Source organism: Pinus tabuliformis, chromosome Q (assembly GCF_031772625.1).
Source record: "Pinus tabuliformis cultivar Carrire ecotype Pingquan chromosome Q, CPIR1, whole genome shotgun sequence".
Classification (NCBI taxonomy): domain Eukaryota; kingdom Viridiplantae; phylum Streptophyta; class Pinopsida; order Pinales; family Pinaceae; genus Pinus; species Pinus tabuliformis.
Genome location: NC_142296.1, coordinates 1,003,793,246 through 1,003,808,119, shown reverse-complemented (window position 1 = coordinate 1,003,808,119; position 14,874 = coordinate 1,003,793,246). Strand labels below are relative to the sequence as shown.

The 14,874-nt window shown below is 32.1% G+C and overlaps 1 protein-coding gene across 1 annotated transcript; it reads left to right on the top strand.

Moving 5' to 3' along the window:
• The first annotated feature begins 6,729 nt into the window (after window positions 1-6,729).
• LOC149222878 (cysteine-rich receptor-like protein kinase 15) lies at window positions 6,730-9,382 on the top strand. The gene is made up of 7 exons (XM_089387706.1): window positions 6,730-7,477; window positions 7,585-7,725; window positions 7,818-7,963; window positions 8,065-8,275; window positions 8,390-8,624; window positions 8,747-8,897; window positions 9,002-9,382. Exons 1-7 carry the CDS (start codon window positions 6,742-6,744, stop codon window positions 9,380-9,382), a joined length of 2,001 nt encoding a protein of 666 aa, XP_089243832.1. The 5' UTR covers window positions 6,730-6,741.
• The last annotated feature ends 5,492 nt before the right edge of the window (window positions 9,383-14,874 follow it).

Below are 14,874 nucleotides of genomic sequence, written 5' to 3'. Positions count from 1 at the left end.
TGTTTTTCCTTATTTTATTGTTAGTGTGGCACGCTTGAGTAGACTGAACATGTTAGAACATATTAAATTGCAATAATAAACATGGTTTGATGATATAACATCGGTAATTGCATACTAATTAAGTCTCGGTAAGGATTACAGCTATCACGAATATTTTCAATGTTAAAACTTCATATTAATATTACAAGCTGTCACTCTTTTTCGCCACCTATACCAATATAAAGTAACTGGATTCAGCGAGCACGAAGGAGCCATTTTCGAGAGGAGCCATTGATATTGATATTCAATGTTCTTTTAGGGGATGCATTTAGACAGATATGAGAATAGAGGCTTCTTTACCATGAAGTTAGTGAAGGGTCAACAAATCTTTGAGGACAACTGACGTTTAAATGGTTTGTTATTAGTAATTTTGAGAATATATATATATATATATATATATATATATATATATCATCAAATACATAAATTTTTATTTTTTAAAGTATATTTTTGTTATTTTATTGAAAATTAATATATATTTAATAATAAAATAGTTAATATTTTATATGTATTCAAGTTTTTGTGATTCATAATTTAGTAGAAATCACATGAAAAAAATTGGCCAAAAAATTTTATCGTGTGATTTCTACCAAAAAACTTTGTTTAATATTTTATATGTTAATATATATATAATTCCATCTAAAGTATTTTATATTTTAAATAAGTTAATATATATTTTAATATATAAAAATTTAAATATTTTGCTCATAATTAATTAAGATGAATTTAGGTCTGCGTCATTTTTAATATTAAATGAAAAAACAAAGTATTAAATACATTAATGTAAGGTATATTTTGTTCCTTGTGTTTTTTTGTCTTCTATATTTTTTTAATTGCTAAGTTGATAGCCTAATCAACAATTGAATTGATAGGATCAAAAGGTCAACCAACTACTATAAAGAATCAACTACTTCATTAATAATATTAATAGATGAAAGAAATTGCTAAGCTTGGTGTTGAGTAAATCATTGAATCACCTTAATCAAAGATGACATAAACTGCCCCATTAACATAATCTATAAAATCCACCTTAACACCTATGTAACAAACCCTAGAGCTCCTCCTACCACTTAGGGGATTTAGTTACTTACATTCTACTAAGAAGATGATGAGCCAAACCATTGACCATTCCAGTGGCTCCTATTAGGAATAGGAATTAACTCTTCCATTAACTAAAACACTTATATATACAAGAGGAAGTGGCAATTTTCTTCACATTCTGTGAGGTACTCTTGTTTTTCTAAATATTCTTCATTTAATCTACTTTTATATTATATACAATAAAAACCCTAAAGGAGTTTGGTCTAACATTCCCCACCTTAAGCCAAAGGGGCATTCATGAGTCCAAGTATCAATCTAAACTTTTCAATTTTTTCTCTTCTAAGTGCTTTTTGTGAAGATGTCTACAAAGCACTAATTTGTGAAGTAAGGTCTCAACTCAATAGTCTTGGCCTCTACATGATATCGAATCACATCGTACTTTGTCTTCATATGCTTGTTTTAATCATAGAATTTGGGATTCTTTTCCAACTTGATTGTAGAAATGTTATCAACTAAAAGAGGAGCATAATGCACTTGTTTCTTCTGCAAATATTTAAGCATTTTCCTAAGCCACACAATCTCTTTTATTGCTTCTGCAACTACCACATATTCTGCCTCTGTTGTGGATTTTATTGGAATTGACTATTTATGTGACCTCAAGGTGACAACAACTGATCCAACACTCACGAGATAGCTCGAAGTTAACACTCTATGTTCTTTATGCTCATCAAATTTTGAATCAAAATATCCAATTAGATGAAGTCATCCAACTTAGAATACTTGAGCCAAAAATATTCAATTCCCTTCAAGTATTTTAACACTCTCTTTGCAACAAACCAATGTCCTTTACAAGGTTTTTGCATAAACCTAGAAAAAATATCAACAAAAAATGAAATATTTATTACAATATTGGGAAGGTAGATAAGACTTCCCACAAACTATTTGTACTTCGTTGCTTAAATTCATTCCTTTCTTTTGACGTGAACTTCAAATTCTCTTCCATTGAAATAGAGAGAGGGTTACATTCAACCATGTCAAACATGTTTAACAATTTTGCTATGTACTTATTTTTGGAAATGAATATGTACTTTGGATTTTAATTCGCTTCAATGCCTAAGTAATAAAGAAGATGTTCGAAATCTATGAGCTCAAATCCTTTCTTCAACTCCTTCTTTATAGATGCAATATAGCTTTCATTGTTCCTTGTTATCAATAGATCAACTACATACGCTAGAAAGTTATACAGTCTTACCAACATTCTTGACAAATAAAGTTGCATCATCAATATGAAAGTTCTTGAGATTGAATTTTAGAAGATGCTCGGTAAACTATTCATACTAGGTTTGTGATGTGTGCTTCATACCATGTAGAAGTTTGGCAAGCTTACATACTTTCTATTCATGTCCCTTCATAGCAAATCCTTCCAGTTCAGAAATGATGACATTCATATTCAAGTCTCATTTCAAGAAAGAAATGTCCACATCCATTTGATGAGTTCTCAATCCATTATGTGCTACCAAATAAAATGAAGTATATATGGTGGCCCATTTTACCATAAGAGTAAAAGAATCATGCTAATCATTTCCTTCTTTCTATGCAAATCCTTTTTCCATGAGCATTTATTTGGGTGTTGTCAAGTGAATAATCTAATTTGTAATTGTTCTTGTAGACCCATTTGAAGCCAATTTATTTGGTTTGGAATGGAGGGTCAACCAACTTCCATGTCTCATTCTTGATGAGAGAATCACACTCATTCTGCATGGCTTCTTTTCACTCATCATAAGATGCAATTTCTTTAAAGGAACTTGAATCAATGTTAGTGTATATATTTGATTCACAACCATATCAAACATTCATATCATTTACCTCACCTGAATTTGAATTATTGATGTCACCTCCAACCTTTACCTTTTGTGGAATCTAATGTTTTTCCTTTGTATTGTTTTTAATCTTGTTTGTCTTTGATTTTCTCCTATTTAATTCTAGATAATTCCAGATGTCTTTGCATCAATATCCAATTTTGTTGTAATACAAATAATGAAGATCATATCTATCACCTTGATTGTATCTAGCCCAACCTCTAGAATTATTTCCTCCAGGTCCTCTTTTATTGAGATCTCCTCTAAAAGAATCATGTGGTTGATTATTCCCTTTATGAGGAAGGCACACAGTCTCTCTAGTGTGCTAAGTTGTCTTCTTTTTATCATAGGCTTCCTCACATTCTACAACTTTCTCCACTAAAGAGTAAAATGTGATGGACTTTAGTTGATTAGTAGCTTGCAGGAATTCAAGGTAGTGAGAATATGCAAGGTAGATGACCTTTATGAAGGTTGTGAGGAGAAGTTCTATGTTTTCTACAATGACACCTATGTCATGCATAATGACTTTGATATTAAAAGTTGAATCCACAGTATCATCATCCTCCAACTCTAGGATGGATAGCTTCACCTGCAGCTGTACAAGTTTTAGTTTTGTGTGTGAGTCATACAAATCCTTTAATCTTTTCAGAGAACCCTAAGAATATTCAATGGAAACAAATATAATGGCTCACCTCTTCACTTAAGTCTATTGCAATCATTTTTCCATATTCTTCCTTGTTTTTTTTACTTCCATATTGCTAGCTCCTCCCCTGATGTAAGTGTATATTAGTGTCTCCTCCTCTCCTTTACTGGTGTTAGTTTCTCCTCCATAGATGTCATCCCATAAATCATTAAATATTAGAGTGTTTTTTATCTTTCTAGAACACTCTTAGTAGTTCTTCTTGCTAGTTAGAACCATGCCAAAAATAGAGATCAGAGAATACATTTTCAATTTACACAAACAACAAAAAGTGAAGGTTGGAACATGACACTCGATTTAAACTTAGAATGCTTGTATTCAACAGTGTTTCTCGAAAATAGTGCTTTTGCACCAATTCAACAACTACTATATACACATTGGAGCCAATATTTAATCTTTATTTAGAATATCAACTAGGGAATAAAATTGATGGTTTGTAATTGGTTTTATAAGTAGTTGAGACTTTTAAGCATTTGAAATGATTTCACCATACTTAAAGCTTATTCAAAACACCATGAAGGGATTTTTTCTCTATACAACTTTATCATAGATTGCTTTACAAGAACAACTTTATACTAGTGGATAATGGCTTTTCTTGATTGAAATAACTATCCAAATTTCTTTGATGGAAGTGACTAGGGAATATGGAATCTTCTAAGAATTGATTTGATGGCATGCAAGCTATACAAATGAGAATACATAGTGATGAGACTAGATAGAAAATTATTCCTAACCATTGACCACGCAAAGCTCATGATGTTTTTTAGCATAATGAAGACAATCCAAAATATGTAGGAGTGAAGGGAATTCCTCCCATGGTAGGAGGAGAAAACTTGGAATTATGCATTAGGTGGGACATGGAGGGATTTCCCCACAGAAATTTAGATCTTAAGTAGTGCCAAGATGGGGTGCTCACATTATAGAGACTCTGAAGAGGAAGAGTTCATGCATAAGGATGAGAAGAGCCCAACTTGAAGAGACTAGCAAATGCTAGGAGTTACAAATGGGTGTGAGACAAGTCAAAATGTACATAATATTGTGCATGTACAATGAGTTATGGATATGAGAGAGAGGGAGAGAGAGATTTTTTCACCAGGGTTTCTTCAATGTCGAGAGAGAGAGAGGGATGAGGAGTTGAATCAAATGTGCCAAAAATAATTTTATAGCGCATGAGAATAGATAGAGGAGTGTTTCTACATACACACCAAATGTTGGAAACAAGTACGATGGGTTCACAAATACTAGCGAGCAGAGCTTAGAATAATAGAGAAGAAGATTTGTAGGAAAAAAGAGAGAGATGTGCCTTTAAGCAAAAATCATGGAGTTGGGATCTATTCTAATTGCATTGTCTCACATAAAAATTAACTTCACAATTAATTGATTTTCCATTAAATCAAACATTTATATATACCAAAACATGTGTGTATTCACTTTACATTTCATGGGGACTCTTGGTCTTCCTCCAAACTCTTCATTTCATTTAATTTTATATTATATACAATAATAATATAATAATATAATAATAAATCCAAATAATTTTTTGTCCAACAACTTCAAAGTTGAAAGAGCATCTAATTATCCATCTTTCCCTCTATTTCTTATTAAATTATATTTCTGCTTAAACTATATCACTATCAAGATATCACCTTAATTTCGCCTTCCTCACATAATAATATTGAAATAATATATATATATATATATATATATATATATAAACCTTTGAATGGAAATGAAATCATGTCCAATTCTTACCCTTCTTTGACCTGTAACTTCGTGACTCCAATTAAGTGGAAGATTGTATTAATTTTACAACTCCAAAACCCTAACCTTCTTTGACGGCTAACTTGGTGATTCCAATTAAGTGAAATATTGTATTTATTTTACAACTCCATAAGTATATGTATGTTTATAAATGTTAAAATTTATAGAATAAGAAGACGACCATGGAAATTGATGTGAGAGGGGTTTATTTTGAACAATTTTTTTTTATATTTTATTTACTAATTAATAATTAATAATTAATAATTAATAGAAATAATAGGAATTTATTTTATATAGAATATTCATAAAATATATTTAGTATACAAGATTGAAATCTATTTTAAAAGTATTTTAAAGTTGTTATATTTTTTTTTTATTTAATGAAAAAGTATTATAAAATTAAATTAAATTAAAATATATATAAAATATTTTAATTATAAATTAAATAAATAATTCATTAATTAACTAATTGATTAATTAGTTAATTGATTATTAATTTATTAATAACATATTATTAGTTAATTTATTATTAATAAATTAATTAATTATTAATTATTAAATAAAGTTAGTTTTTTTAATTAAATGTATATCATTAAACTAATTTAATTTATTTAATTCATAAGACTTATTACTTAATAATACGTAAGATTAATTAATTAATATCAATTAATAAAAATAAAAATATTTAGTATTAACTAATAATAATAAAAACTATAATAATTTAATAATAATTAATTAATTATAATTATAATAAATAAATTGATTATTAATTATTAATAAGAATTATTTAGTTAATTAATTACATTCATACCAATAGAAATATTATTAATATATCATGTCATTGGATATAATTTTAAAATTTTTACACTAATATTATTATATTAATTTTAATTTAAAGAATCTTTATCAGCATACGTTATACACTTCATGAAAGGAATTGATGTAAACGAAAGAATCAAAGAGTGTGTTTATAGTGTGCCTGGGAGACAACCTGAAAAGCTGAGAACAGCTTAACTGTTCCATGCTGATCGGCTCTGGTCTGAACGTATACTTGAGGTTTAGTTAACATTAACTTTTACCACCACACCACTGAAACCAAGACCCATCTTCCTATTCAAGAAGACGCAAGCAAGCTTTGTAGGCAGCGAATTTAACTTCCGAAGGTTTATATTTTGGGAATGTCGTATTCCTAGTTCAGGGTTTTGAGGGCAATTACATCGATTTTACAACTCTCTTGTGAATCTGATGATCATGAGGAACTTCCACAAGTATACTTGTTTATACTTCGCTAATTCTTGTAAACAGGCAACTATTCTCTTTCATTTGATTGCCTTATTTTTCATGAGCAGTTTTACTTCGCTTTTATCTGATTGGCCGCCACCGTATACATGCAATAATGCTTTTACTCACGCTGATGGAAGTACATTTTCCAGCAATTTGAATAGGGTAATGGGGGATCTAGTGAAGAATACACCTCAAACAGGGTTCAACACTTCTTCGTATGGAGAAACTCCCAACAGAATCTATGGCCTCCTCCAGTGCATGGGTAACATATCTAAACAAAACTGTTCAATCTGTTCCCAGCAATTAGCAAACGATAGTGTTCTACAACTCTGCGGAAACTACGTCGGCGGTCTAGTATGGCTGGATAACTGCTTCCTGCGATACGATAACTTTAGTTTCTTCTCACAGCTAGACACCAATTGGATTTATTTGGGGAACAAAAACAATATTAGTACTGGTTATCTAAAAAGTTTTAGGGACAATACTTCAAATCTCCTTTCCAACCTGTCTGATGACGCTATCAATTCTGCAAACAACGGATTCGCTGAAGGATTAGCTACATATTCTTCTATTCGCACCGTTTACGGTCAAGTTCAGTGTTGGAGAGATATATCCATCACGGACTGCGATTCTTGTTTGCAAACCGCGATTAATCACCTCGATTTTATGAGCCAAGGAGCTCAAGCACTGCTCGGAAGCTGCAGGGTCCGATATGAAATACATCCCTTTTTTGCCATCTCCTCGGGCGCTGCGCCGGCTCCTGTGGCGAATGGCAATTCACCCACCATGTCAAGTAATCTCTGGCTGCTGCATTCAATTTTATGATTTCTAGATTATACAATTTGTTTGTTCAGCTTTTGTATATAATAATATCATGTATTGCATGATCCCATTCTACAGAAGGTTCCTCTTCAAAAACATTAGCCATGATATTGGGGATTGTGGGAGGCGTGCTTCTAGCGTTCATGGTCTGTTTGTTTGTCATGTGGAGGAAAATGAAGCTATCCATCTCAGAGAGGCCAGTAACCCGTGCGCAGAATGAAGGTAGAATCTGCAGTTTTAACCTCTGCTTCGCACGAGCAAACTTATGCTATCTCATCAAAATAAATTCTTATTCACCTTTTTTTGGTTGTACACTGAAACACGTGAGAGTGATCCAGAATCGACGCTACTGAAGCAGGAGCAAATTCTGTTCACCTTAGAAGATCTCATAGAAGCAACGGATAATTTTGATGAAAGCAAGAAGGTTGGAGAGGGAGGGTTTGGCGCTGTATACAAGGTATGTATGTATCTGTTATTGGTTTTTACCCAAGAAATTGCATGACTTGACATCAATGAAGGTTTTTTTCCCTACGCTGTTAATGGGAATGCTTCTTTCAGGGAATAACAAGAGACGGAAAAGAAATAGCAGTGAAGAAGCTGTCTGTAACGTCTAGACAGGGCAAACGAGAGTTTATGAATGAAGTGAAGCTTGTGGCCAATGTTCAACACCGAAATCTTGTAAAGTTGCTTGGATGTTGTGCCGAGGGACCGGATAGGTTGCTTGTTTATGAGTATTTTCCGAACAAAAGTCTTGAAACCTTCCTGTTTGGTATGTCATTTTGGATTTTTTCCTGGACGAGGGGAAGATGATCAATTTTTCATGAACTAATGAGATTGATTATTTAAAGTTTTGAATTTTGATATTCTTGAAATACAAATACAGATCCAGAGAAGAAGAGAAATCTTGACTGGCAAAAGCGCTATAACATGATAATGGGAATAGCTCGGGGTCTTCTTTATCTTCACGAGGATTCACAGTTGCGAATCATTCATAGAGACATTAAAGCAAACAACATTTTGCTTGATGAGGGAATGAATCCGAAGATAGCAGACTTTGGGTTAGCAAGACTCTTTCCTGAAGACGAGACTCACATCGAAACAAAAGCTGCAGGAACATAGTAAGAGCATTTCCCTTTCCCCTTCCCTCATGCAATTTATCAGCAGTTAAGCATGTATGCAATAGTGTGATTTAGCCACAATCACTACACTTATTTGAGGAGTTTCTCATTGGATTATTTAGCGGCTATATCGCGCCAGAGTATGCAATGCGGGGGCAACTATCAGTAAAGGTTGATATCTATAGTTTTGGAGTCCTAGTCCTTGAGATCGTGAGCGGTAGGAAAAGCACTGCAAAAAAATTTCCCGATGAATTGCAAAGCTTATTAGAATGGGTAAGACATCCATTCATGATTACTTTTTTTGTATGAGAAACAGTGGTTGCTGACAATGGAGATGTTAAGTGAGTATGCATTTGCCTTGGATGTTTGTGATGCAGGCATGGAGATTATACAAGCGAGGGTGCCTTTCAGATATGATAGATTCTACATTGACCGAAACAATCAGGCATGAGCAAGCTTTAAGATGCATTCAGGTTGCGCTGCTATGCACCCAAGCTGATGCAGGCCTCCGCCCAACAATCGCTAATGTTATATTGATGATCTCCAGTGCTCCTGCAACATTAGCAATTCCGACAAAACCCGCATTTGTGAAAAGTGGTGACAGCTCCTATGGACGATCCACAGCCGGCAGCTCTGGCAGTGGGATTCAGCAGGCACGGCCGTTTGCCACCGCATCATCCGTGTCGTCTGTCTCTACAGAAAATCATTTGGTTCCTTCCATAAATGATGTCACCATTAGTGAGTTGGAGGCTAGGTAGGCACATTAGTGAATTTGAGGCTAGGTAGGAACAAAGTCTTTACTGTTCATCGTAAATAAGGAGACTTTCAGAGAATAACAGTATTTTAATGGATGTGAAAGTGGTACTTCAAACTTTGTTGTTTCTAATCAAGAATTTCAAGGAATGTTGTTTCTAATCAAGATTTTCAAGAATTTCAAGGATGACTTTCAAGATTTTCGAGGCATCCGTTGCTTATAGGGCATGCTCTCTTTAATCTACTCACATCACCTTGAATTAATTTGTGATCCATAGGAGGTGTTACACGCCCACATTATCTACTCTCCGCTGCATGCATGAAATAACTCCAGGGTAGATGGATGCCATACGACACTAAAACACAGACACCAGTTCCTTCAAAAGTGATCGGCCATGAGATACGAAAGGAATGTTGTGTTTCCATTATTAAGATTTTAAAGTTTTTGTTTAAAGGTTATATATTCAAATCTAAAGAAGGGTAGAAGGTAGAGTATATATGTCTTTATAGTCAAATCACTTATTTATAAATGATAAATCACTTGTTCTTCAGGTTATAGTTAGAAAATATAGAATATATATGCTGGTTTTGTTAAAAGTCACTTGTGTAAAAGAAAGCATATGTTTCTTTTTAAAAGGTTATAGATTCAAATCTAGAGAGGGGTGGAATATATATGCCTTTATAGTCAAATCACTTATTTATCATTCTATGAGTAAAAAGTATGAAATCCATTTGGTTTTGTTAAAAGTACATGTGTATGTTTAACCATAAAATCAAGTTATTATAAGTAAAGCAAAAGCTAAAATATTGATTTCTTGAGGTGTTAAATATCATAATTATGCTTTTAGATTTAATATATTAAATATTGACTTTGTTGATTCCAAGAGGATACTACTCACATTTTGTTTAGGTCTTCCTCACATTTTGACTTTGTTGATTTAATGACCTCCACTTGAAATTGTTAATGTTGGTGTGGAGAATTTCTTGTCTATTTACAAATATTTATGTGTCTAATTGCATGCTCTCTCTTTTTGTTGCCAAGTGTATCAAGGTCAGTTGCAACCAAAGCTTTGGGCCAAGAAATTAAGATACCATCAAGCTCAACTAAGAGAGAGAGTCACAACAAGTTTGGTAGCATGGATACGTTAGAAGGCTAAATTCCAAGTGCATTCAATAGAAATTGCTTATGGTGCATGGGAATTTATGCTATTCAATCGAGTTAATATGTATCAATGCAATATCATACTAAGAAAATTCATGAGACACCGCATCATCATTAAACAATGAGTGATCATATTGTTTCCAAATCTAGAAGAGTACTTCAAATCTAAAAAACATCTAAGCAACCTTAAGACATGATGACTCATGGACCTAGCAAGGTAGTTTTCCAAAGGTAGGGAGGTTGACAAGAACTACTAACATAACTTCTACCAATGCTTGAGCCTTCCTAGCAAGTGAATAGAATAGGAAGTGATGCTTCAATGCTTTAATGTGCCCACAATGTAAATACCATGGGCATTGCACCCCTAGATAAGTTGATCTTCCATCAATAAGGGACTCCACATGACAAATATCTTGGAAAAGAGACCATTTTTATGTTCAATCATAAGGTTCTAGATACTTCTTAGGAGAAATATCCCAACTGTTTGTTTTGAATTCAATGAGAAATTTTATTAAGGTGGCCTTGAAGGAAAGTCTTGGTTCATGGCCACTTCTAGTCCATGGTTGGCATTAATAGGTTGTCAAATCATCAGAAGAAATAACTCTAAGGTGTAACAATTCAAACACATGCAAATATAACATAAAGTAAACATAAAATACACATAAAATGAGAATTTTCCTTCATAGAATTGGGTCCATATGCCTTTCCACTAAACCACATAAATTTTTATGAAATCTTCTTTATAAGCCTATATGGAAACTTTTGGAAATATAGAAATGGGTTGAAAGTCTACTTGGTTTTTTTATTTACAAAACTTGATGGTCTAAGCCTTTGCTAGGCTAACAATTTTTATGAAAATTAAACAAATTAATACACATTATTTTTATCAATCTGTTGTTCAAGTTTGTTTTTTTCTCTATGTATTTTATTTTCTATTCTTTCTTCTCCTTATGATTTCTCCTCTTTTCTCAATTTACCCAACTAAGCTTACTAGAATTCCATGTTCTTCACTAAGCCTCTACTATGAATCTTCTCTTCAAATTCACATAACTAAATTTACCTTATTTTCATCTACCTTTCATATTCTCCTCTTTCTATTCCTCTTTCTAGCCTCTATATTATCATTCTCCTCTATTTTATCTTCTTTTTTATATTCCTTCTCTTCTTTTTATGGTTTTTTCTTAGTCCAACCCTAGTATCTCCTCCTCATCAATCTTCTTACTCCACCCTCTACATTATCATTCTCCTCTATTTTATCTTCCTCTTGATATTCCTCCTCTTCATGTTATGTTTTTTTCTTAATCCAATGCTAGTATCTCTTACTCATCTTTGTTCTTATTCCTCTTCTCATGAGCGTTTGTCTTCCCGAGCTATTCCATCCCCCTTCCAACATGAGTACATATTTTTTTTAACCTCTACTACCCTAAGACATAATACCGTCTCTTAGTACTTCCCACCTCACATAAAAATTAATGGCTACTTAATAAGATAAGGTGGTTATTTGAAAAAAGTTGTTATCTTACTCATTTACTCATTACCATGAATGAATTTTGAGAATAGTCAAATTGATAAGTGTATCCAATAAAATTCAATCAATAATATCATGGGCCACTAACAATTGAGTTTAATACCTTTGATGCATCACCTCGAAATTATAGACCATAGTATCACATGATTGAGATTAAATGATAGAGTATTAAATCAATAATTAACAAGCCAATTCAATTTTATAAAACTTTGAATTGTGAGATGTTAAGATAATCGAATTGTTATGATATTAAGACATACAAATTAGAAACATAAACCACGTAATATAATTTGAGCATAGAGCATGACTATAATACAGATAATAATAGGATAAACTCCAAAAATCCAAATGCATTCATAGATCCAAATCATATGTCTATGTCCTCCATAATGAATACTTATATCAATATATATCTATCCACACCTTGTACATGTGGTCCTTTCATTATTGGGATTACCCTATTACATATACATTTATACAATACATGCACATTTACCCCATATATACACCCATTTTAGGTCGTACCATATATATTTAGCCCAATATAGCCCCCCTTTCAAGTTATAACATAGTATCCCCCTTTAAAAAACTTTGTCCTCAAAGATCTGCTGTTAAGGGTGTTAGATGTGATGAAACCAAATAATAGGAATTATTTAGATTCCTACATTTTTCTCGCTATTGATGATCAACCATCCATCCAAACACAATTATTTCTACTATTAATTGTTGATGGTTGAGTGTTGAATAATTTTCTCTCCTTTCATTCCATGTCTTGTTGTTGTGACTTCCCCAATTTGTAGTAGTTGTTGGTCTTCAATAACATCCTATTGAATAATTATTTGGTGATGCCCCATTCCATGAACATTGATGAGTATTTCATCTTCTTCCACGTGAATGATTATATCAGTCATTTTTTCTTCCTTAATAATGTTGATATTGATATTCTTTTCCTCCTTGAAAGTTTTCCTTGTAATTAGGATGTCAATATGGTCTCACATTTCATGAATTTCCTTTATTCAACATACCCATTTCCTCTATCCTCGTTTCAAAGATAATGGCATCCTATATCCCCTCTTCCTGATATTTGATTACTCTAGTCTTGGTGATAATACCAACATATTTGACATGCATATCCTCTATGTAGATTCCAACATCTTCAATTATACTCTAGAGACATTCTTGAATCTTGTATTATTTCTCTTTTTGACACTACAATGTGACCTCATCAATCAAATTTTGACGTCCTTCTTCAATTTTAGAATGAATTTTTGATTTTACCACATCTCTATCTAGGGATTCTTTAATATTCTTACAAATATCATCTACACACCTTTTAGTAGTCTCTACATCTATGGTCCTTGTCTCTTCTTGAGTTCAATAAAGCTTTGTTTCTTCTTTCAATCACTTGACATAATCTAATATTTTTCTATTATGATTTTGTATTTTATATATTTCTTCATCTTTCTTTTTTAATTCTTCCCTTGAGTCATTCTTTTTCCAATTCCCCTTGCTACTCCTTGCCTATTTTAATTGTTCAAGCTCCTTAATAGGTGTTTCATTAGTATCTTAATTATCTCATCACCTTTCTTATTTAGATTATTTTAATTCATCTTGTGTTTTTATACAATGACTCCATTTTTATATCCTTTATCCATTTATTGGAAAAAGAAATTTTCAAATGTTCCTTGTGTAATGTTCCATCTTGTATCCATGTCAGAACTCCACCACCACTCATGAGCTTCATAAATAAAATAATGACTTTCGCCTAAAGAATAATTAACATATTCCTTTACCATTTTCAACCATTCTACGAATTGGTTGCATCTCTTTCTTCATCTCCACTAAATCTATGTATCACATTGCTTATTAATTGACGTCTATCCCAAACTTTTATATCACAACTTAAATATATTAAAAATAATGATATAAAATAGTTATAATCCGTCATCATGTTTATTCTTCTATGTTTTCTCTTTCTAATCATTTTAAATAAATCACCTTAATCCACATCCCAATCAAAATTCATTATATTTTGAAGTTAACATATATTTTAAAACACTAATTTGGAGTGTTTCCTAGTCTGTATGACCTTGATTCTAGTGTATTTATGCAATTCCATCTCGTATGAGTATGAAATTTCATCGTATAATGCTATGGTATGTCTTGTTTGCAATTCCATATGACAGACGAAAAACTTGATGTGCCCAGTGAAAGTTATGGTGACTTTCCAAAAACTTGTTGATTTTTGGCCTCTTCCTAAAAGAAAACTTGTATAGCTTGCCACATGCCTTATTCATCAAATATAATTCTAAAATTTTTACCTAAGATAAAAATTTCATAGTCAAAGGTATAAGAGAAAAAAGGTTATAGAAAAATACTAAGCTCACTAGCACAAAACTAATTTTAGGACCCTCCACGAACCCTAACTTCTAGAACATATATCTCCAAAAGCATAGTGAACCAAAATATGAAATTTTAACTAGATGTTCCCCAATACCTTACATCAATATGATCCAAATTTTACCATCTAAAACTTACCAGAAAAAAATATAACAAAAATTACAAGATGACTTGTTTAGAATTGGTTTTAAGACCCTTCACAAATCACAATTTCCATAGAATATATCTCATAAAGTATAGTGAATAGAATTATAAAATTTGAAGTACATGTTCCCCAATGTTTCTCATTAAAATGATCCATATTTTACATTCTCAAACATCCTTTAAAATAATTATAGAAAAAATTCCAAACATGTTTGAAGTGATTCAAGGAACATTCAAAAACTCTAAATGGGTTTGTTGTTATA